This window comes from Heloderma suspectum, chromosome 6 (assembly GCF_057233095.1).
Source record: "Heloderma suspectum isolate Gila_16-S chromosome 6, 16-S_ref, whole genome shotgun sequence".
NCBI classification, from domain to species: Eukaryota; Metazoa; Chordata; class Lepidosauria; order Squamata; family Helodermatidae; genus Heloderma; species Heloderma suspectum.
In genome coordinates, this window is record NC_139463.1 from 78,247,083 (window position 1) to 78,268,761 (window position 21,679).

Here is a 21,679-nt window from a genome sequence, read left to right on the forward strand (position 1 = left end):
AGTCCATCCATGGCAGTGCTGAGATTTGCACAGGACAGAGGCTTTCCCTGCCCAAGTCCAGTTTTCCATCCAGTAGACTCATGTGACAATTTTAGATGTGGTAAGAAGGACTAATAACAAGCAGATAAATGGTAACCTTACATTTGTATGCTGATACACTTCCTCAGTGATTTCCAAAGAGGAATATGCACAGGGCAAAATGCACTAGGTTCAGCTGCATGTATGCCTTCTATATCTCCTTAGAGGTGCTCTTTTGCACTGGTTCCAGTCCATTCTGTCAGGCTGTGTTCAGAATGGGTGCTGAGGAATTACTGTTCAACTCCATGCCTGTGGGTCTATGGTGTCCCTCTGTAGGTCTCAAACCTTCACACCCTGCATGCACCCACACTAAGCCCAATCCAGATGGGGAGGATGGAGTGCCTAGGACCGGCAAAGATAGCCCACATTATCCTGGTCCTGTATTGCCAGTATTACATCTGAGCCATACTACATTGCTTATAGCGGTGGTTTGCAATCCCTCTGGGGATTGGGGGATTGCATTAACACCCCCCCAAGCCCTGTGCAGACTGCACTCCTCCCCATAACATGCAGACATGTCTGGACCCAGAAGTGGCCGTCACCAGCACCACCTCCACAAAATCCCAGTAATTCTGCTGGGAAACAAGACATACAGGAAGCATACACCTTCCTTCCTAGCAGAACTGGGCTCACAACAACCCAATCAACTGCTGTTTCTGTTGTGGTGCTGGTGATTTTTTTTTTTAGTCAGCCGTGATAGGCTAAGTAAATGTTTACGTAGCCTATCATGGCTGATTTAAAAACAAAAACAAAAATGCACGTACGCAAATGGCGGCGGCCATGGCCGCTGCCATTTGCGTTCCTTATTTTGGCACGTCTTAGTCTACGTAAACATTTATGTAGGCTAAGACGGCGAAAATAAGGGGAATGCAAATAGCGTAGCGTCTACACTATTTGCGTTCCCCTTATTTTCATCATCTTAGTCTACGTAAATGTTTACATAGACTAAGACGTGCCAAAATAAGGAACGCATATGGCGGCGGCCATGGCCGCTGCCATTTGTGTACACGCTTTTTTTTTTAGTCAGCCGTGATAGGCTACGTAAACATTTACATAGCCTATCACGGTGTTTTTTTAAAATCTAGCCGTGATAGGCTACGTAAATCTTTGCGTAGCCTATCACGTTTTTTTTTTTTTTTAACCTGGAAATGGTGGCGGCGGCAGCCAGTCGGAAGACCAGCCACTATTGCCGCCGAACCGCCACCGGAGCCGCTGCTGGAGCCACTGCCACCAGGAAGATCTGCCCAAGGTAAGTCCCGTCCCGGGGGGTGGCGGGGGGGTGGCGGGCCATTCTGCCACCGATTTTGGGGGGCCGAATGCGCTGGCATTCAGCCTCCCCGAGATCCGTGGCAGAACCTTCGTACATCCCTACCTCTTAGTGATCCATCATTTTGCGTAAAAATGGCAGGTCAGAGATTTCTGTGTATCTAATGTTATATAATATTTTGTGAACTGCCCGGAGAGCTTCGGCTATTGGGCAGTAAAGAAATGAAATAAATACATACATAAAATAAATAGTAAAATAAATGGTGGCTGTAAAGGACCATTTACGCAACATTACAGGTGTAAATGGTCCATTCACACTGGTAATATTGCGTTAATGGTCCCTTTACAGCTGCCATTTATGCAACATTAGATTCCCAGAAATCCCCAAGCTGCCATTGTTACACAAAATGGTGGATCACTAAAAGGACAAGTGGCTGCTGGACCCACGTGCTGGGTGCACAGCTGCTTGGTGAGCTGGTCCGGGTGAATACGAAGACTGGGCGAGTTGGTCCGGGGGGAGCGAGCAGGGGCGGTGGGTCAACAAGCGCCCAGCAAAACTGAACAGCAGTGAGTGCATCCATCCCTAACAGACTGGCGGACAAGCAATCATGCGTGCATGCGCAACATGGACAAAAAATATTTTTAAATGACCCCATTTGCACAAAATAAAAGGCCCCCAAAAAGGAGAAAGAAAGAACACATTTGCACAAATTGCCACCATTAAAAATGCACACAAACAAATCAGAATCTCTGCATTGGATCAACTCACTACAGATAGAGTTGACTCAAGTGGGGGAAAATGGAATGAAATTTGCCAGGGCTGAAATGGATATATATATATATATATATATATATATATATATGTGTGTGTGTGTGTGTGTGTGTGTGTATGTATGTATGTATGTATGTACGTACGTACGTATGTACGTACGTATGTAGAGATTTCACTCTGAAAATAGAATTCTCATACTTTGTTAATGTGAAAATCCTCAGTAGCACTTCTATCTCTGGCCATCTCTCTGATTCATTACGCTGAATGGCCATTATTATAAACTATTAAACAGGCCTACCTATGCAAGAAGGGTACAAATGCCTTTCCCTTACAAGGGGCAGAGGCAGAGGGTGGATGGTGACTATTTACCTATGTTGATAGCAGTAGTATAGTTTTTTCAGGTATGTAAAACATGAGGGATTGGATCCCATGTTTTCACTCAATAGAAGTTGCTCTCCATTCACATATAGATTCTTGTGCTCATGGAAAGAGATACTACTCCATCAGCAGAAGGGTGAACACAACACTCATTCTGTGAATGGGAACTCTGTCCATGAATGAAGCAAAAAATATTGGATCCGATCAAATCAGAACAATGGATCCATTGAAAACAAGAAATCCCCTTAAAATGCACTGCTTTCTTGCAATGCAACCTTGAATATATCCAACAGGAGGGTTATGAATCTTACCTCCTGTCATCCTCCAAAATATCCAGGAATCTCTGAAATGACACTTGGTTAGGTGACTGATACGTCACTTAAAGGCACCTTACATCATTGTGCATTGTTTCCTGTGACTGGAAAGTACATATTTTAAGATCCTGTATACCAGATAGATTTTGGTATGATCCAGCAAGACAGTCCTGAAGCTCTAAAAAGAGGTGTGCTTAGGGATGTCAGTGAAATCCATTTGGGGGGTGGAGTTCAGCGTGTTCTCCTAGCCCCCCCCCCAACTGTGGTTTGGTTCCCGCTGCAGTGCAGGAACGGTGCACTAAGTCTGCAGATATTCCGGGCATTTTGTGCATTTTTTCACAGGTTCCACAATTTGTGCAAATTTTGGAGCAGTTTGCACAAATTCAGCTGTAATTTGTACAAATTGCTCAGACATTTGCACAAACTGCTCAGACATTTGTGCACACTGATCAGACATTTGCACAAATTACAAACCCTGCTAAAGGGGGGGGGGAGTGTGAAATTAGTTCCCAGAGTTTGGGAGAAAGCTTGCAGCTCGGCTTGTAAACACACATTGAGCCGTACATGCCACGGAACTCCATGGAGGAAAAAAAGAACTGGATTTCCATGCTTCTTGTTAGACTATGCACATATTTAAGTGTACTTCCTGTTTAGACTGTGACATTTGAACAGAAGCTGGTTTCTATTTAAACTGTTTACCTCCTATGTGCACTTACCCATGATAGACTAGGGTGCAATCCTATGAATGTTTAGACAGAAAAAAGGCCTACAACTCCCAACATTCCCCAGCCAGTCATGGCTAGCTGGGAAATGCTGGGAGTTGTAGGATGTTTTTCTGTCTAAAGATGCATAAGATTGCACCCTAAGACACAAGACTTTAGCACTGACTGTCTTAGCCATTTCCATGCTCAGGTTAGGAGACACAAAACAAGTCCATGATAGACCAAGACACCATATTATAGCTTGGTAGAGGCACTAGTAACCTCAAGACTAGATTACTGCAATGAGCTCTTTGTGGGGCTGAGGCTGCTCCAGAAGCTGGAGCTAGTGCAGAATATAGCCCTTCAGCTGTTGACAGGAGTTGCCCCTTTTCAGCATGAAATTCCTTTGCTGAGGGAGCTGCACTGACTGCCTATTCACTACCAGGCAAGGTTTAAAGTTTTGGTATGAGTGTACAAAGCTCTAAACAACTTGGGACCAGAATACCTGAGAGAGTACCTTCTCCCGTACCAACCTGACCAGTCACTGAGGTCATCAGAAGGCATGTTCCTGGTGGTTCCACATGGACCTATGGCCCGACTTGAGTCCACCCAGAGAAGAGCCTTCAGTGTGATGGCCCCCTTTCTATGTAACTCTCAGCCTCCGGAGGTCAGGCAGGCACCAACATTGTCCTGTTTCCAGTGCCTCCTGAAAACATCTTTATTTCAGGAAGCCTTTCTTGACTGATCAGCCATTGTTTTATTAGAATTCTGTTTCTTTTCTTTTCTTTCTTTTAAAAAATACAGTAATAATTTTTTAACTTTTTAACTTTAATATTTTTTTGTTTTATTCTTTTATCTTATTTTGTATCTTTTGTTATTCACTGCTCTGGAATCTGTTTAGATGTGGAGTGGTATATAAATGTTGGAAATAAAGAAATACTATGCAACATATTAACAATTCAATGTGTGTTCTACAAATTTACCAATGGCTTTCCACATGCTTGGTCTGCTTGTTCATCCGCAGTACATTTCTTTGCAAGTTCTGTGATGTCATTGGTTACATTCCGTACCTCTTCATATGTGGCTCTCTGCATGAACTGGGCAAACACGGCAAGGATACTGGAAAGGGGCATAAATTATTGAGAAGATGGTTATTAGTGCATACTGTTCAGTGGTCGATAAACATTGCAGCTTAAGATCAGGGCTAAGGCTATTTCATTTTGGCTCAAGCTTCACAAAGCCAAGAAATGGGAAGCTAAGGTTAATATCTCAGTAGACATGCCCTATGATCACTAATTATGTTATGCAATCTCACATGCTACCCTGTGTAAGGGTTCCCCTTATGACCTGGACCCCCTGAGCAACTCCTTAATGATATTTTGCCTCCTCAGGAGTCCTACTTTCCTTCTTTTAAAGTTTGCCTTCCCAATAATATGGAGTTTAGGCTGTAGATGTGGGGTGATGGACACTTCAGATGTCTGGGTGTTAAACTCAACAGTTACTGGTAAATTAAAGGAGGCAAATTATAACAAGAATTGTTTACAGAATGGAGCTAAGTGATATAAATGGCCTTAAGAGAAAATAAAGGTTGCAAAAATGCAAGTTCTTCTACCCTAGCTGTGCTTGGACGTCTCCAGGCTGCTTCTTCCTGCTCTATCTTCATGTTCAAGTCTCTCTCTCTCTTTCTCTCTCTCACTCGCTCTCTCTCCCTTTATATCCCCTCCTTCCCCCAAACCAAAAGTACTGTTTCAAACATGAAGACATGAAACCTAACTCAGGAAAATGAAACTTACTGAGGAAATGAAACTACTCCTCTCAGGGATACCCCCTCCCAACAGAAAACCCCAGGCCTCTAGGCCTGATCTTTTTACCTTTTCCTTGTCTCTGTAGGTCTCAAACCTTCACACCCTGCATGCACCCACACTAAGTCCAATCCAGATGGGGAGGATGGAGTGCCTGGGACCGGCAAAGATAGCCCACATTATCCTGGTCCTGTATTGCCATATGAAAGCATCTGAGCCATACTATATTGCTTATAGCGGGGGTTTGCAATCCCCCTGGGGATTGGGGGATTGCATTAACACCCCCCCCCCAAGCCCTGTGCAGACTGCATTCCTCCCTACAACATGCAGCTGTGTCTGGACCCAGAAGTGGCCGTCACCAGCACCACCTCCACAAAATCCCAGTAATTCTGCTGGGAAACAAGACATACAGGAAGCATACACCTTCCTTCCTAGCAGAACTGGGCTCACAACAACCCAATCAACTGCTGTTTCTGTTGTGGTGCTGCTGATGGCCACTTCTGGGTCCAGACATGTTTGCATGTTGTGGACTCTGTTGTGTGTTTTCCCCCTGCATCTTGTTCCCCAGCAAAATCACTGGGATCAGCAGCAGTAACAGCGGTAGGGATTGGTGAGGGGTGCTGCACAAATAGCCATGGTGGGCTGCATGTTAGTCGTGAGTAGGGATGGATGGACTCACCCAAGTCCATGCTCGGTGGGTGCTCGAGGAGCTGCTGCTGCCGCTCACCCGGACTGGGCCACGCGAGCCCCCGGAGGGCTCAGCGAACAGTCCAGGAGCGCCCCGCAGCACCCAGCTGCTCCACGCGAGCTGCGATTAGACGTAGAAAAAATTCGGAAATGGCCCTTTATGGCCGCCATTGTGTGCAACGACGGATACATAGAAATCCAGAGCCCCCCTGCACTCCGTAAAAATGACAGCTCGCGTGGAGGGCAGGCAACTGCTGGGTGTGAGTGGCCGGGTCCAGCAAGTTGCGGCTGCTCGTGCAGCTCGGTGGGCAGGGGTGGAAGCTCGCTGAGCCAGTTTCAGCAGAGCAAGTGGGGGCAGGGGGAGTCCTACAGACTCCCAGACCCAGTTGGGCACCCGCAACATCCCTACCCATGAGATGCATGTTGCTCACCCCTGTGATATAGGGATCTTCCTACGAGTTGACCCATCCTTGTTCGTTGCTTACATCAGTGGCTGGCAGGATATGTTAAACAGTGGGAGATGGTGATCTCTTCTGATACAGTGTTTTATTATTATTTATTCAATTTATGTTGTTGTTTATTCGGTCAGTCGCTTCCGACTCTTCGTGACTTCATGGACCAGCCCACGCCAGAGCTTCCTGTCAGCCGTCGCCACCCCCAGCTCCCCCAAGGTCGAGTCCGTCACCTCCAGAATATCATCCATCCATCTTGCCCTTGGTCGGCCCCTCTTCCTTTGGCCTTCCACTTTCCCTAGCATCAGCATCTTTTCCAGGGTATCCTGTCTTCTTCTCATGATGTGGCCAAAGTACTTCAGTTTTGCCTTGAATATCCTTCCCTCAAGTGAGCAATCTGGCTTTATTTCCTGGAGGATAGACTGGTTTGATCTTCTGGCAGTCCAAGGCACTCTCAGAATTTTCCTCCAGCACCACAGTTCAAAAGCATCTATCTCCCTTCGCTCAGCCTTCCTTATGGTCCAGCTCTCACAGCCATAGGTTACTACGGGGAATACCATTGCTTTAACTATGCGGACCTTTGTTATCAGTGTGATGTCTCTGCTCTACACTATTTTATCAAGATTTGTCATTGCTGTCCTCCCAAGAAGTAAACGTCTTCTGATTTCCTGGCTGCAGTCAGCGTCTGCAGTAATCTTTGCTCCAAGAAAGACAAAGTCTGTCACTGCCTCCACGTTTTCTCCCTTGTTTTGCCAGTTATCAATCAAGCTGGTTGCCACAATCTTGTTTTTTTTGAGGTTTAACTGCAATTTATATCCCACCTTTTTTCCTCTTGCAAGGAACCCAAGGCGGCTTACATTATCCTCCTCCTCCTCTCCATTTTATCCTTACAACAACTCTGTGAGCTAGGTTGGACTGAGAGTCTGTAACTGGCCCAAAGCCACCCAATGAGGTTCCAGGCTGAGTGGGGACTAGAACTTGGATCTCTGGGCTCCCAGTCCAGCACTCTCACCACTACACCATGCTGGCTCTCGCAGTAGAGATGACAGTGTTGTTGCTGATGATGACTTGGGTGGGGGTGGTTGTAGCTGTATTTCCTTGCATGTTATGATGGAGAAAGTTGTGATGAAAAATGCCAAAGCAAGGTTCAAAAATGATTTGCATGTGGAAATTTAAAAAAAGAAAAGAAAAGCTCACAATGCAGACTTGAGTTGGAACGAGCTTCAAGATGGAATTTGGAGAACTTTGGCAAGCTCAGCTTTTGCTGACCTGGACATCCCTAGCTGCTGCCCATCCCTGTGCTAGGGGGATCCTCCTGTGATATGGCCCATCCTTGTATGTTGCTTACATCAGTAGCTGGCAAGATGGGTGAAGCTGTAGGAGATGGGGATTTCCTCTGATGCAATAGGGATGAGAGTAGTATTGCTGCTGAGGACTTGAGTGCTTATAGCTATATTTCCTTTCAGGTTGTGATTCTATTTATTTTATTTATTTCTTCATTAGATTTATTAGCTGCCCATCTGGCCAGCTACCCAGCCACTCTAGGCAGCATACAATACAAATAACACAAAATACAACATAATCAACAAAACAACATTACTCTAAAAAAATCCCTGACCCAGCCCAAATGCCCACCTGAACAGCCAGGTTTTCAAAGCACGGCAGAAGCTCATCAAAGAGGGGGCATGGCAAAGGTCACTAGGGAGGGAATTCCCCAAAGTGGGGGCCACCACAGAAAAAGGCCCTCTCCCTAGTCCTCACCAGCTGAGCTGTCCTGGCTGATGGGGCAGACAGAAGGCCTTCCAAGGCCGATTGAAAATGTTGCCAGTAATGAAAAATGCCAAAGAAAGGTTCAAAAATAATATGTTGTACACCAAGGACCATAGCATCCTGGCAATGTGGGGTTGGGGAATGTACTAATTTTGAGCATGACTTGGTTGCTTAAGTATTTAGATATCTGTGAAATTTTAGGCCAGTGCCTCTTTCCCTCTAAAATGTGCTGAAAGGGACTTGTATAGAATATTCCCTCCTTTGTGTGATAGAGAAGGGGGATTCCTTTTCTGAGATAATGTCTCCTATCTGCAGCCCCCGTCCCCCTTAACATTTTATAATATTCTAAGTAACCGGCTTTCAAAAATGTTACCTGATGAACTGGGGGTACCTTGTTAGTTGATCAAACATGTTAATCAACAAGTGTAACTGATTAATCAATTAATATTGCAACCATAACATTTAGCAACTTCACTTAATGGCCACTTGATAGTATTTTGTTGTTGTCAATGTATCAGCCATTGCTCTACTGGGAGCTCCTTGTCTCTGTATATGTTGTCTTTCTTTAAAAGTTTGGATCAGACCAGTAAGGTGATTTCAAATAAAACTTCCTGGTAAGACTTACACATCTTTAAACTCCTCATCTGATAATGCAGAGAAAGCAGCGTGGGTGCGAAATCCTCCTGTATGTGAGACAATAATCAAGCGTTGACTCAATGTTATTCATAGCATTTATGTGTCTAAGCATTTCTTGATGACTGAAAAAGAAAGACCAAAGGAGCTGATGGAGGCAGGAAAATGAATATTTGAGCAACTGATGTGTCAGGGCTGACATCTCTGCATATCAGTCAGAATGAAGAGGGCAAAATCAGGGGTCCATCACAGAGATCCATCTACAATTATCATGTGCATATCAGGAAATGTGTCTTCATTTGCTCTGATTCAAAAAGAAAGATAAATATTTCCATGCAACCAAGGTGGGTGCAAAAAAGCAGATACAGATGTCCAACATGAGGATCATTTGCTCCTCATTTCAGTGTCCGAATACATCCTCTAATGAGGATGACGATACACATCCTCATCCAGGTCTAGTGAGCTCTTGTTTGAGCCCTCATTTTAAACAGTAACGAAAAGGGAAAACATGTATTTCAAATTTTCCCTGTGTGTACGGACATGGATGTCAAGCAGGAGATGGCTAGTGTCAGGGATACCAGCCAAGGCCCCGTCTTGCCCGGTCGGCTGTCCAGGAAGATTCCTGGACAGCTGACTTGGCAGTAGGGATGTCAGAGAATTCTGCCACAGATCTCAGTGAGGCCGAATTCGCAAAGCAGCGCGAACAGCACCAGGTAAGTGTCCCATTTTATGTGCCTTTCGCGGGGTGGTGGGGCTGGGGGCTTTGTTCCGCCACAGATTTCAGGGGGCCTACACCATTTGTACCCCTGCTTTTTTGCCGTGATAGGCTACATAAATATTTACGTAGCTTATCACGGCAAAAAAACAGGAACACAACTGGCGGTCGCTACGCCATTTGTGCCCCTATTTTTTTTTTTTTTTTGCTGTGATAGGCTACATAAATATTTACATAGCCTATCACGGCTAAAAAACAGGAACGTAAATGGCGGCTGCTGTAGCCACCGCCATTTGCATCCGCAGGCTCCACACGGTGCCTGCGAATGCACCCAGCCGGCAGCTCCGCGAAGTTGCCGCAGAGCGAAGCCGGCCGGGTTAGGATTTTGGGGGAAGTGTGGAGCGCCTCCCCCCCACCGCGAATCACCACGTTGAAAAGGTAAGTGACTTTCGGACATCCCTACCTGGCAGGAGGAGGCCTTGGCACTTCACACGCTGCAGCTGCTCTTGCTATCTCCTCCTTGCAAGGAGGCGATCGTGAGAGTGGTTGGGGCACATGCCGCGGCAAGTCTGGGATGTTCCCCGCCACTCGCCAAGCTCCAGGGTGCTCGTTGGCTGGGTCCATCAGCACCCTGGAGCTCAGTGAGCATAGTCTGGGGGTCCAGGGGATTTTGCTGGCCTCCCAGAGTAAGTGGGATGCTCGTGACATCCCTACCCTATACAGACCTTCATGCTCAATGTGCAAAGGTCAACGTGTAAGCTGTGAATGAGTGGACTGTTGGAGCAGGGCTTAAAGGGATGCCCACATTCCCTTATGCAGAAGCAGGTGAGTGCCAGAACAGGTATGGTATTCCCTGTTTCCATTTGAATAAAGCATTAATATATTAGGATAGTACACATGATAAGTGTTCACAATGTTTTACAGAAGTGGTGGGTGCCTCTGTCACTCAGGTTTGTGGGGTAAGAATTCCAGTGAACTCACAGATTTTGCCATCTCAGCATAGAGTCATCCTTTCTACTGCAGTGAAAGGAATCACCTCAGTGTAGGGATGGCAGAGAATTCCGCCATGGACTCCATTGAGGCTGGATTCTTTTGAATCCGGCCTCTGTAGTCGGTGGCAGAAGGGGTCCACCTCCCTCTGCCTCCTGCTGGACCCACACGGAGCCGGATCCTCCTCGCCAGCCAGCTCCGTACGGCAAGCAATACATCTGCCACTGCCGTGCCGTATCACTGAACACTCACTGCAGGAAGGGATCCTGGCACAAATGGCATCTACTACGCCATTCGCATCCCTGTTTTTTCACACGATAGGCTACACATTTGTATTTACATAGATATTTGCATAGCCTATCGCGTGAAAAAACGGGGACGCAAATGGCATAAGCAGATGCCATTTGCGTCCAGTCACCTTCCTGCAGTGAGTGCTCAGAGGTACAGAATGGCAATGGTGGCTGTATTGCTTGCTGTTTGGAGCCAGCTGGTGAGGATTCTGGGGGGAGGAATGGACCGTCTCTCCCCGCCCCTGCGGGACCCCCCCGGACTGGCAGGTAGGGGATTTATACATCCCTACCTTGGTGACGGGGTATACAGGCAAAAACGACCTCTCTAAAACATGTTGCACATTTCCCATGTATAGTATGCCTATATTTCAAAGATGTGTTCAAGTGGAAACCAATTACCATATATATGTACCTAGCTCTACCTCCTACCACCCGCCTTTGTAATGTCTAGGAAAACTTCTCTATGTTTGGCATTAACATATTGTGCATGATTCAAACTCATCCAGCTCTATATACTAAGAGAGCTATTGATGCATCAGGAGGATTTGGGTACATTGTACTAGACATTGCAGAGGGAGAGAACTAGAAACATTGTTGCCACTTTGGCTGTTGAGGTTATAATCTCTCTAGTTCCATCGGAAGGCATAATTTGCTGGGAAGTTTACTGGTGCAACTCCTGTTGAAATGAATGAGGCTTTCTGAGAAAACCTTTCCATGGGATTGATGTCCTAGTCTTTCTTCTAAAATAGCATTGCAAAACCAATACAAATCTAGCCAGTCTAGCCAAACTGGGAGATCAACATTACATGGGGAAAAAGAGAGAGTTATAGTGCAATCCTATACATATCTACTCAGAAGTAAGTTCCACGGGACTTACTCTCAGATACCTAGCTAAAGGATTGCAGCTTTTCAGTGCAATGCTATACATGTTCACTGAAAAGTAAGTCCCGCTGAGTTCCATGGGGCTTACGTCCCAGTAAGTATGTACAAGATTGCACTGCTAATATCTTAAGAATATATATTCTTACCTCCTAATTCCGTCTGTCTTTCAATCAGGGGTTCCGATTTAGCAAAGCTTACCAACAAAAGAGAAGAAATGAATGTTACCCACTTCATGACTCCAATTTTTTAGGACCTGGAAAGTGCAAGATAGAAAGCAAAAAGGGGAAGATGGAGTTTGTATCTTCTATTGGGCTGACAACAAGCCATCATAATGTTAGACGCTCCTGGTAATTATTTAACTGGAAATAAATATTTGCTTCTCATGTTTGCTAAGAGCACATCCTGTCCTAAAAAGGTCTGCCAACATCAGGGAGAAAGACACTGATCTAATCAGGCTGCAGATGAAAAAGTTAAGCAAAAACTGCTTTCTTCCTTACCATATAATTTATATAACAAGTAACAACCCTTTCCCTGTTCAGTAAATTTATCCGAAGTGAAATCAGCAGAAATAAAATTCCATGTAGGGTACTTTTTGGAACTTTGCAGTGCAATGTGGAAAATGTAGTGATCTAACGTTTCTAGTTACTGCATCTTGCTTCCCATCAAATTAAAATTTCCATGATGAGCTGTGGCCTTTCAGCTCCAAGATGCCTGGCTCACCCCTGTATTCTTCCTTCTTCCATGCACAATGCACACTGTGTAAGAGTTGTCACATCTACTTGGTCCAACCAGTCAAATTACCCCGGGAGGGCCAAATCTCTGTGACCTCATTCCCATCCCAGTACTGCAATAAAGGTGAAAAAGGTTCCACTTCCCAAACCAATCAGGTAGACTTCACCGACACCATCCAAAATAATTCATGGTGCCTCAGTGGCCACTGATTAGTCCTGCAGAGCCTCAAATAGGGGTGGAAGGTTGTGTTGGTGTGGCTGAGTACAAAGTGCTGAAGTGGTGGGGGTGTTTTATATTGCAACATCTCCACATTCCTCCAATTGGCTAGGGTTCTTAGACTTAGTCACATTCTCTACTCTCAAAAGTCTTGTGCCACCTAGGGACCACAGCAAACCCACAGACTCCAGTAAACCCTCCAATAAACCCACCGACTCCAGACTCCCACAGACTCCTGTAGGGACCACGGCAAACCCACCTTCTGAGTAGGCCACCTTCTGAGTAGGGACCATGGCAAACCCACATCCAGTAAACCCAGAGTAAACCCACAATAAACCCTCAGACTCCAGTAGGGACCATTGTAAACCCACCTTCTGAGTAGGCCACCTTGTCCCACCTTCTGAGTAGGGGACCATGGCAAACCCACAGACTAATCTACAGGCAGAGTGGAGGGCCTTTGCAGCATGATCTGTGACTCCAAATGAAAACAACGTGGATAGGAAAGAATGACAAATCTTTGCTAAAATAAAATTATACTTTTACCTGTTGCACTGTTTTATTCTCTGTAGATAAAATTGATTTGTTTTGCTGAAATATTCATGGGAATTTAACACCCTTAAGGCACAATCCGATGCATGTTTAGACAGAAAAAAATCTCTGCAACTCCCAGCATGGCTGGCTGGGGAATATTGGCAGTTGTAGGTAGGGATGGCGGAGAATTGCTCCCCGAAACTTCGGGGGGCCGAGCGCCAACGTGTTCGGCCCCCCGAACAAGTTTCGGGGAGAAATTCTCCGCACTCCCACCGGGACGGGATTTACCTTTGCCGAATGTCCCTCCCGGCGGCGGGTCCGGCCGGCGGTTCGGCGAGTGTTCGTCCTGGGCGGGGGCAGCAGCCGATCTTTCGACCGGCTGCCGCTGCCGCCATTCCAATAAAAGGAAAAAAAAAACGCCCCCGTGATAGGCTACGTGACGATTAACGTAGCCTATCACGGCTAGATTTGCAAAGTCAGCCATGATAGGCTACGTCAATCGTCACGTAGCCTATCATGGGTGACTTAAAAAAAAACAAAAAACGCGTACGGATAATGGCGGCCCCCATAGGGAGCCGCCATTCCCGTTCCTTATTTGGTCGCTGTAGTCTACGTAAAGATTTACGTAGACTACAGCGAAAATAAGGGCAACACTATTTGCGTTGCCCTTATTTTCGCCGTAGTCTACGTAAAGATTTACGTAGACTACAGCAACCAAATAAGGAACGCGAATGGCGGCTCCCTATGGGGGCTGCCATTAGCGTAAGCGCTTTTTTTTTTAAAGTCACCCGTGATAGGCTACGTGACGATTGACGTAGCCTATCACGGCTGACTTTGCAGATCTAGCCATGATAGGCTACGTTAATCGTCACGTAGCCTATCACAGGGGCATTTTTTTTTTTTTTTAACTTTCGAGTTCGCGGCCCGGCAAGGCGGGAAGCCTCCTCCCCGGCCTGAATTTCGGCTGGGCGAGGTGGGAAGCCTCCCCTCTGGCCTGAATTTCAGCCGGGCGAGGCGGGAAGCCTCCCCCCCCTGGCCTGAACTTCGCAGGGGGAGCAGCGAAGCGCCTCCCCCCCACCGCGAACAAGCTTCGAGGACAGGTAAGTCACTTTCGTCCACCCCTAGTTGTAGGTCTTTTTTTCTGTCTAAACCGGCATAGGATTTCACCCTTAATGTCCCTCCATTTTGTTAACTTAGTATGTGAGAGCAGCTATTCTTTGGCAGGTCTTCTAGGTGCCTTGGTAAAAGTGAAGAAAATATCCTTCCTTCCTTCCTTCCTTCCTTCCTTCCTTCCTTCCTTCCTTCCTTCCTTCCTTCCTCCCTCCCTCCCTCCCTCCCTCCCTCCCTCCCTTCCTTCCTTCCTTCCTTCCTCTTTCTTTTTCAAAAGATTTAAAATCCAACTTTCAAGGTCCACTGGATTCAGAGGTAGATTTCAAGATTATAAAACACAAGGAAATATCTGTGGCCAAGGCCTGCACCTCCCTGAGCCCTCTTGGCTCCCATATTGTCCTGGAGAGGAGGGGGTGGGTGCAGTACCAGTGAAAGCTGGGGTTAAAGTGCCCTCCAAGGCCCTAAGGCTCCATGCTCCCCTTCCTATTGCAGGTCCTTTCAGCTGCCCACTGTTGACACCCTCCACTATCACTCCCCACACAAACCCTCTGCAACCTCCCTGCCAAGACTCGCATGACTCCATTTTCCAGGAGGTGGAGAACTCTTCAGTTTACATAGGAATGTGCAAATCCTGAATTCCTCCAGCAGCCGTTGTAGTGATGTCCCTAGGATCCTTATCTAGTGAATCCCTTGGAGTCCATACCCAGTGACTCTCCCACCTTATCCTGGCCTGAGAGTCACTAGATAAAGTTCCCAGGTATATCTCAGTAACTCACAACTCACAATCTATAGTAGCATTAGGAATGGGGGAAGGTGTCGGTTTCACTTTCTGCTCCTGCATTCAGTTTTTAAAAATAAGTTTGTTCTCTCCTGAATATGAAGAGCTTCAGTAATTTCTTATCAAAAACGAAGTGAAATGAAATCCTCAACCTTCTGCACCAGCCAAAATTCGCTAAGTACAGCATTTCCCAGCATGGAGAGGACCGTGAAGAACCTGCCTGCCATGCAGTGGTTTAAGATTAGGAGGCTGTCAGAAAAAAGAGGGGGAAACTCTAATTCAGCACTACCATTGCTGAATACACAGGGACTGAAAGCCGGCGGCTCCATGGAATCTCCACGGAATGGAGCCCGACGGAGAGAATTTCGGGGGGAGGAACGGAGCGCCTCCCCCCCAACACAAATGGCACCCTTTGAAAAGGTAAGTGACTTTCGTACATCCCTAGTGGAGAGGGAGAATATATATATATATATATATATATATATATATATATATATATGATACTGACCAATGGATATTGATTCTAGCAGCCAAGTATACTGGACAAAATGAATTCAGAGCAAGTGATGTTTTATAAGCTAGCATGAACATAACTCATTAGGTCAAGTGTGCAGCTGGCAACAGTAACTTGCACACCTGGATCCCTGCAGTAAGTGGGCAGGCAGGAAAAAGAGGAATACTGTAATAGAGTAGGTTCCAGAGAGAGATTTAAGATTTCTGACTCACATAGGTTTCTCCCAGAGGTCAGGGGATTTGCATGGAGGCCAATGTTTAGCTATGGAAGGGAATTTATAATTAAATAAGGCCGCAATCCTAGGGATGTACGAAACTCCCCTTACCTGGCTCCATCGGGTTCCGCTGGGGGGGGGAGGCGCTCCATCCCTCCCCCCAGAATCCTGGCCATATGGCTCCGCTCCGCAGGGATTCCACGGAGCCGCCAGCCGGCTCCGCCAGCAGCCGGACATCCGGCCGCTGGCTAGCAGGGACGCAAATGACGGCGGCCATAGCAGCCGCCATTTGCGTCCCTGTAGTCAGCCGTGATAGGCTGCGTAAAGACTTATGTAGCCTATCATGTCTGGCTTAAAAAAAAACACCAAAGCACGGCGAAAATAAGGAGGAACGCAAATAGCGTCCACTATGCTATTTGTGTTCCCCTTATTTTCGTCGTCTTAGTCTACATAAATATTTACGTAGACTAAGACGGCCAAAAATAAGGAACGCAAATGGCGGCTGTAGCCGCCACCATTTGCATATGCATTTTTTTAAGCCAGACGTGATAGGCTATGTAAGTCTTTATGTAGCCTATCATGTCTTGTAAAAAAAAATAAAAAACCGACAAGACTGCAAATGGCAGTGGTGGCAGCTGGTCGGAAGACCAGCCGCTGCCGCCGCCACCGCCGGAGCCGCCCGGAAGATCTGCCCCAGGTAAGTCTCGTCCCGGAGGGATCCGCGGGGTGGGGGTGGGGGGTGGGCAGACCATTCCACCACAGATTTCGGGGGGCCGAATGCACTGGCATTCGGCCTCACCGAGATCCGTGGCGGAATTCTCTGCCATCCCTACGCAATCCTATCTGGATGAGCTAGACCACACTGTCATCTAGTGACTGTATAATGGAGCATGTGGAAGACTCAGATAAGGGGGGAAGCGGAGGGAGAAAGGGGTCAGGAGGAAAGGTGGGGTAAAGGAGGCACATGTAAAAGGACTCCTTTGTGATCCTGCATTTAAAACAGAAGGAGAAAGCCCTGCTTTAAATGTGGGGTTTTAGGGTGGTGTAGAGATGCTCAGAGTTTGGCTAGATGTGTCAATGCTGAAATAAAGCAGTTTCCTTTGAATCCAGGTGAATTCTGTGAGCCCCCTATGCAAAATTTCAAGGTCTGATATGAATTATGGTGAGATACCTTTTCAGTGAGCTGACGTCCTCGTCAGCTGCCTGGCAGCAAGTTTCCAGTACACCGTCATGCCCATGAGTTGCTTTAAAGGTTGTGACAACCTTTGCCAAAGGATGCCTTCTGGCAGTCTCATACATGAGACTAAGTAAAAATAGAAAAGAAAAAGAGGGTGGGGAGAAAAGTCTTTTGCATTAATCTGTGCTGCACTTTCATACAGCACAAGAGACCAAGGCTGCACCCAGTGAAGATGCTTAAATCCCATTGGCTTCAAGGCAATAGATTTGACTGCATCTGTATTTGAACCATTCCATATCACATCACTCCATTAAACAGTGAACAGTGAACCCAAGCACTGACTACAGATGGCTGTATAGCCACAATGTGATCAATGAGAAAACAAGAAATGGTATAGGGTGCTTTGAAGAAACCCAAGTATTGGGTTTAAAAAACAACAACAACAACTACCCCCTCCTCACACACACACTGAAAATGGAGCACTTGGTACAGAAAAATATAAAATCGGTAAGGCTGGAATAGAATATCATGAAAGACGGCATAGCCAGCTGGGTTCCACTTGGAACAAAGGAAGGAGAGGATACCCTGCAGGATGCAAGTGTGAAACCCAGAACAGGGACACTTATTTTAGAAAATCACAGCTGGAGAATGGTTATGCACACCTGGTCAGTGGTCCTGGCTAGGATGTTGGGGCTGGCTGAGAGAGAAGATGCAAGAGGAATCAATGCCTTAAATCCTGGTTTACCCTAAAGGCAACTAGCTGGGGCCAAATCTTTAGTTCATCTGGGAGATCCAGATCAGTTTCCTGGTTTCTTTGAGCTTTATTCTCCTCTATTGATGCCATTGAATAAAGACATTGTCATACTCGATAGTAAAACTGGGATGGTGTATTCCTGTTTCTACCTTTCTCCTGTTGCAATCTATCAACACACTCCCATTATTACATTCTGAAACAAGGAAGAGGTTTGCTTGAGCTGTTAACATAGCAATCCACTGGCCTTCAGACAGCATCTGATGACCGGAGCAGAGGCAGAACTTCAGCCTCAGCGGAGAAGCCCCAGCTGCTCTCCTCTCCAGCCAACAAGCCTGTCCCAGCTGAAGCAGAAAGCTCCCCCTTGGCTCCATTTCCCATTTCAGGACTCTGTCTGGGGGAAGTGAGGACAGGACAGAGGAGGGTATCAGTGGTTGGGGATGGAGGAGGCCAGTGGGTGGAGGGAAGAAGGCCTGGATGCAAAGGCCTTCCAGCCAAAAGCCCTGCCGCCAGCAGAGAAAGCACAGAAGATGGTCTCAGAGGCCCTTCTCATGAATATTGCCACAAAGGAGGGCAATGCAGCAAAACAGCCTCTGGCATTCCTCCCACCCTGCAGGCAACAGCCCAGAAGGGCTTGGGGTGGAGGGAGGACTCTGAGATCAGAGCTCTCTGTCAGCTGGGTGATCCACTCATAGCTCTGCAAAGGGTATTCTCATAGTCATCCAGTGTGGTGAATCAGCAGGTTGAGCAGACATAGAAGTACTTCTAAGGGATCATCTGAGAGATCATATGCCAGGTCAGCATATGCACCCTGCTCTTCTTGAACAATGTTTCTGCCAACAAGAGATGCCTCATAGCTCATGCGAGCTCCACTGGAATAAGAAACTTTGTTTCTCATGCACTGTTATCCAAATAGTGTATATTGACTTGTCCTGTCTTGGAGGTTTCCAGACTTAGATGGCATCAGTGGTACATATTTATTGTCAGGCAAAGCCCAATGAGGCTGCCGGGGTGAGTAGAGGCTGTTTGCTAAGCTCAGGCAGGGGGCAAGCAGGGGCATGGTGAGTGGGGCTCGGGGGTGCGGGCAGGAGTGGATCTGCTGGATTCCAGGATGGAATTGGATGCCCATGTGATCCCTATCAGCAAAAGTCCAGAGGACCAGGTAAGGAGCTAAAGGCTGGGTGGCAGCAGTGACAGAGGTGTGGCAGCTGGGCCTCCAGATCATTCCAAAGGCACCAGAGTGCTTCGGAGAGGCCTGATCTGCTTCGGGCCACTTTGAGCCCCCTCCGCCTTGACTCAGAGGTGGCCAGAAGAGGCCTGAGGCATCCTGCTTCAACTCGGAGTTCGGGTTTTGGGCCGAAGTGGTGCACAGTCCAATTATTTTGTATCACAAAATAAGAATGGGGGTGGGGGAAGCCTGACCTTTTTATCTGTGTTGATAACTGTACTTCATTTATTATGAGGTATATAACATAGTGACAATGATGATGCTTTCTTGCAATTTAATTTTGAATATATCCAAAGGAAGAATATCCATCTTTCTTGGAATCTTATTGTCTGCCCTTCTCCAAAATATTTGAACTGCCCACCCTAGTGAAATCTGAAATGACACTCATGGGTAGTAGGTGGCAAAGTGTGGTATAAGATTTTGTAAACCTTTCCAACAATATTCCCATTCATCTATGCCCTGCAAAATCCATGTTTTCTCATGTGTTTTATTGTAACCGGGGAGGTATGAAATGAATTGTGTAAGATCTGTTCTACCTGCATTTCACAGATAGTCAGCCGCCTTTCATCTCATCATCTGCCAGTCAATGGAATCAGATTTATTTATTTATTTTAGTTTTCTAGTCTGTGTAAATTTGCCCCCCTGAAAATGTGGAAATCCCATGAAAATGTGCAAAGCCCCAGAAAATGAGCATTTTCACTCTTTAGCCTATGGGGGAAATGGCCATTGTTGGCCTTTTAAAAAAACAAAAGTGTATTCTTTAATTACTAAATTTGTGCAAAATTCCGGAAAGTTAGGAAAATTGTCTAGAAGTCCATAGAAATTTCCTGACTGTGGAAATAATACATGTATTTATTTTTGCTCTAAGCTTCTTTGAATCTCTGAAGCTTTGGGAGGATTCACATTCAGAAGAGATCCACTTTGATTTGGACATCTCCCTCCACCCCACCCGCGAATTAGCCTGATCCAGTACTGGATTCAGGATTGGGTTTAATCTGATTCCCACCCCAAATTGGATGCAGACTTAATGAAGCATTCCCTCCTGTGCATGGCAGAGAAGGGGGATGCCCTTTTTAAGGCATCCCCTGCAACTGCCACTTTTATAAGACAGTATGATTCCTAAATAACACTGTTTAAAAACCTGTTTCCTGATCAGTTGGAGGAATAAACTTTTTAGCTGATCAAATGTTTTTAATCAACTCATCTAACCAACTAATCAACCAAAATTGAGCATTAAAATTTACCACTGTGTCTAGGTTCATCTGATGGCCACTTCATACAAAGTTTGTTATTATTGACAGCTCAAACTATGACTGCAGTCTTCATTCACAATCTCTGTATCTAATGTCCCTCTTTAATTCTGGATGAGGCCAACAGAGGTAACTTTGAATAAAACTTTCTGGGAAGACTTACAGGGCTTTAAAATTCCGAGGTGTCGGTCCGTAGGCGTATTTGATGGTGTCGTATTCTGTAAAGAAGACAGCAATCACCGACCCACCTCAGCCCCAAACCGGAAGCAGGTTCCCCTCCGATGCACCCCCCCCCCCAGCTCCTTACCACCTGCTGCTGCGGTCTTTGTCACCAGCTTCCCCACCAATGCCGCCGCCACCTCCGACACCTCCTGAGGCCTGGACACATGGCAACTCTTCTTCCAGGGAGTCGCCATTTTAAAAATTGTGGTTCCCTGGAAGAAGAGTCGCTGCATGTCCAGGCCTCAGGAGTTGGTGGGGTGGCGCAGAGGCGGCGGCAGAGGTGGCGGCGAGGAGAAGGTGGCTCAGGTAAGGCCCAGGAGGTCCTGGGGGGATGAGGAGTGGGGGCCAAAGTGCACCAAGCCCCCGACCTGCTCCAGCTGCTTTGTGCCCCCTCTGCTTCACCTTGGAAGGGGCACAAAGAGGCCCGAATCAACCCGCTTCGACTCAGGGTTCGGGCCTCGGGCTGAAGCGGTGCACAGCCCTAAAGAAAACAATAGAGGTATGACAAAGAATGTATCACCAGGAGTCTCCGGATCCCTTCAGTCTAATTTCATCTTGGTAATCTGACTCCTCAGAACTGGTGGTGAGGTTTGGATGTCTGTCTGTGTGGACTCCGAACCATGTTGGGCTTGACGGACTCCTGGAGAGCCTCTGATTTGGCTCACGTGCTGGAAGAGCAGCAAGGATTTTCCTGAAATCTGGAGAAGTTTTTGTTTCTTTTTTAAAAAAATCTGTAATTATAAATGTGTGCAAATTGCGTGGTGCAATTTGTATTTTATGAAAAATTTGAACACAAACTGCGTAACTTATGCAAATTACAGCTAAAATTTGCATGTCGATCATGCAAATTGTGCCTGTAATTTGTGCACGTTTCTATATCCATAAATTCTATAAAATGGGTCAAAAATCATTGAGCTGGCCCAACTTGATGCAAGATGACAGGGCCCAGCTCATGGGGACATGAGCCCAAATCAGGGAGGATGAGTTAATGGAAGCTGGGTGAGTTCCGCCCCCTGTACAAAGCTCTCCAATGTCCCTGCCCTGTCATGACTAGGGATGACTGGCTCAGTCTCTTTCCCACACTTAGGATTTCTATGGGCATTCAAACATTTGTTGTTGTTGTTGTTGCTGTTGCTGTTGCTGTTGTTGTGTAACACAGTGCAGTTTTGCCCAGGTGCCATGTGACATGATACACTCATGATGTTACTCTGTGATACAACCTGCTG

At 46.5% G+C, this 21,679-nt stretch overlaps 1 protein-coding gene across 2 annotated transcripts in view; it reads right to left on the bottom strand.

Annotated features, from left to right (window-relative positions):
- Nucleotides 1-13,632, bottom strand: part of LOC146341312 (albumin-like) — a 65,647-nt gene extending 52,015 nt beyond the window's left edge. The window contains exons 1-4 of one of the 2 annotated variants that reach the window (XM_084807193.1): nt 13,498-13,632; nt 11,877-11,983; nt 8,846-8,903; nt 4,493-4,628 (exon numbers count right to left, since the gene is read on the bottom strand). In XM_084807193.1, the coding sequence (XP_084663319.1) occupies nt 4,493-4,628; nt 8,846-8,903; nt 11,877-11,964 (282 nt within the window). In that variant the 5' untranslated portion in view covers nt 11,965-11,983; nt 13,498-13,632. Of the gene's footprint in view, nt 1-4,492; nt 4,629-8,845; nt 8,904-11,876; nt 12,015-13,497 lie in introns of those variants that run through there. The other variant, XM_084807192.1, reaches the window with a different exon arrangement.
- Nucleotides 13,633-21,679: the final 8,047 nt, after the last annotated feature.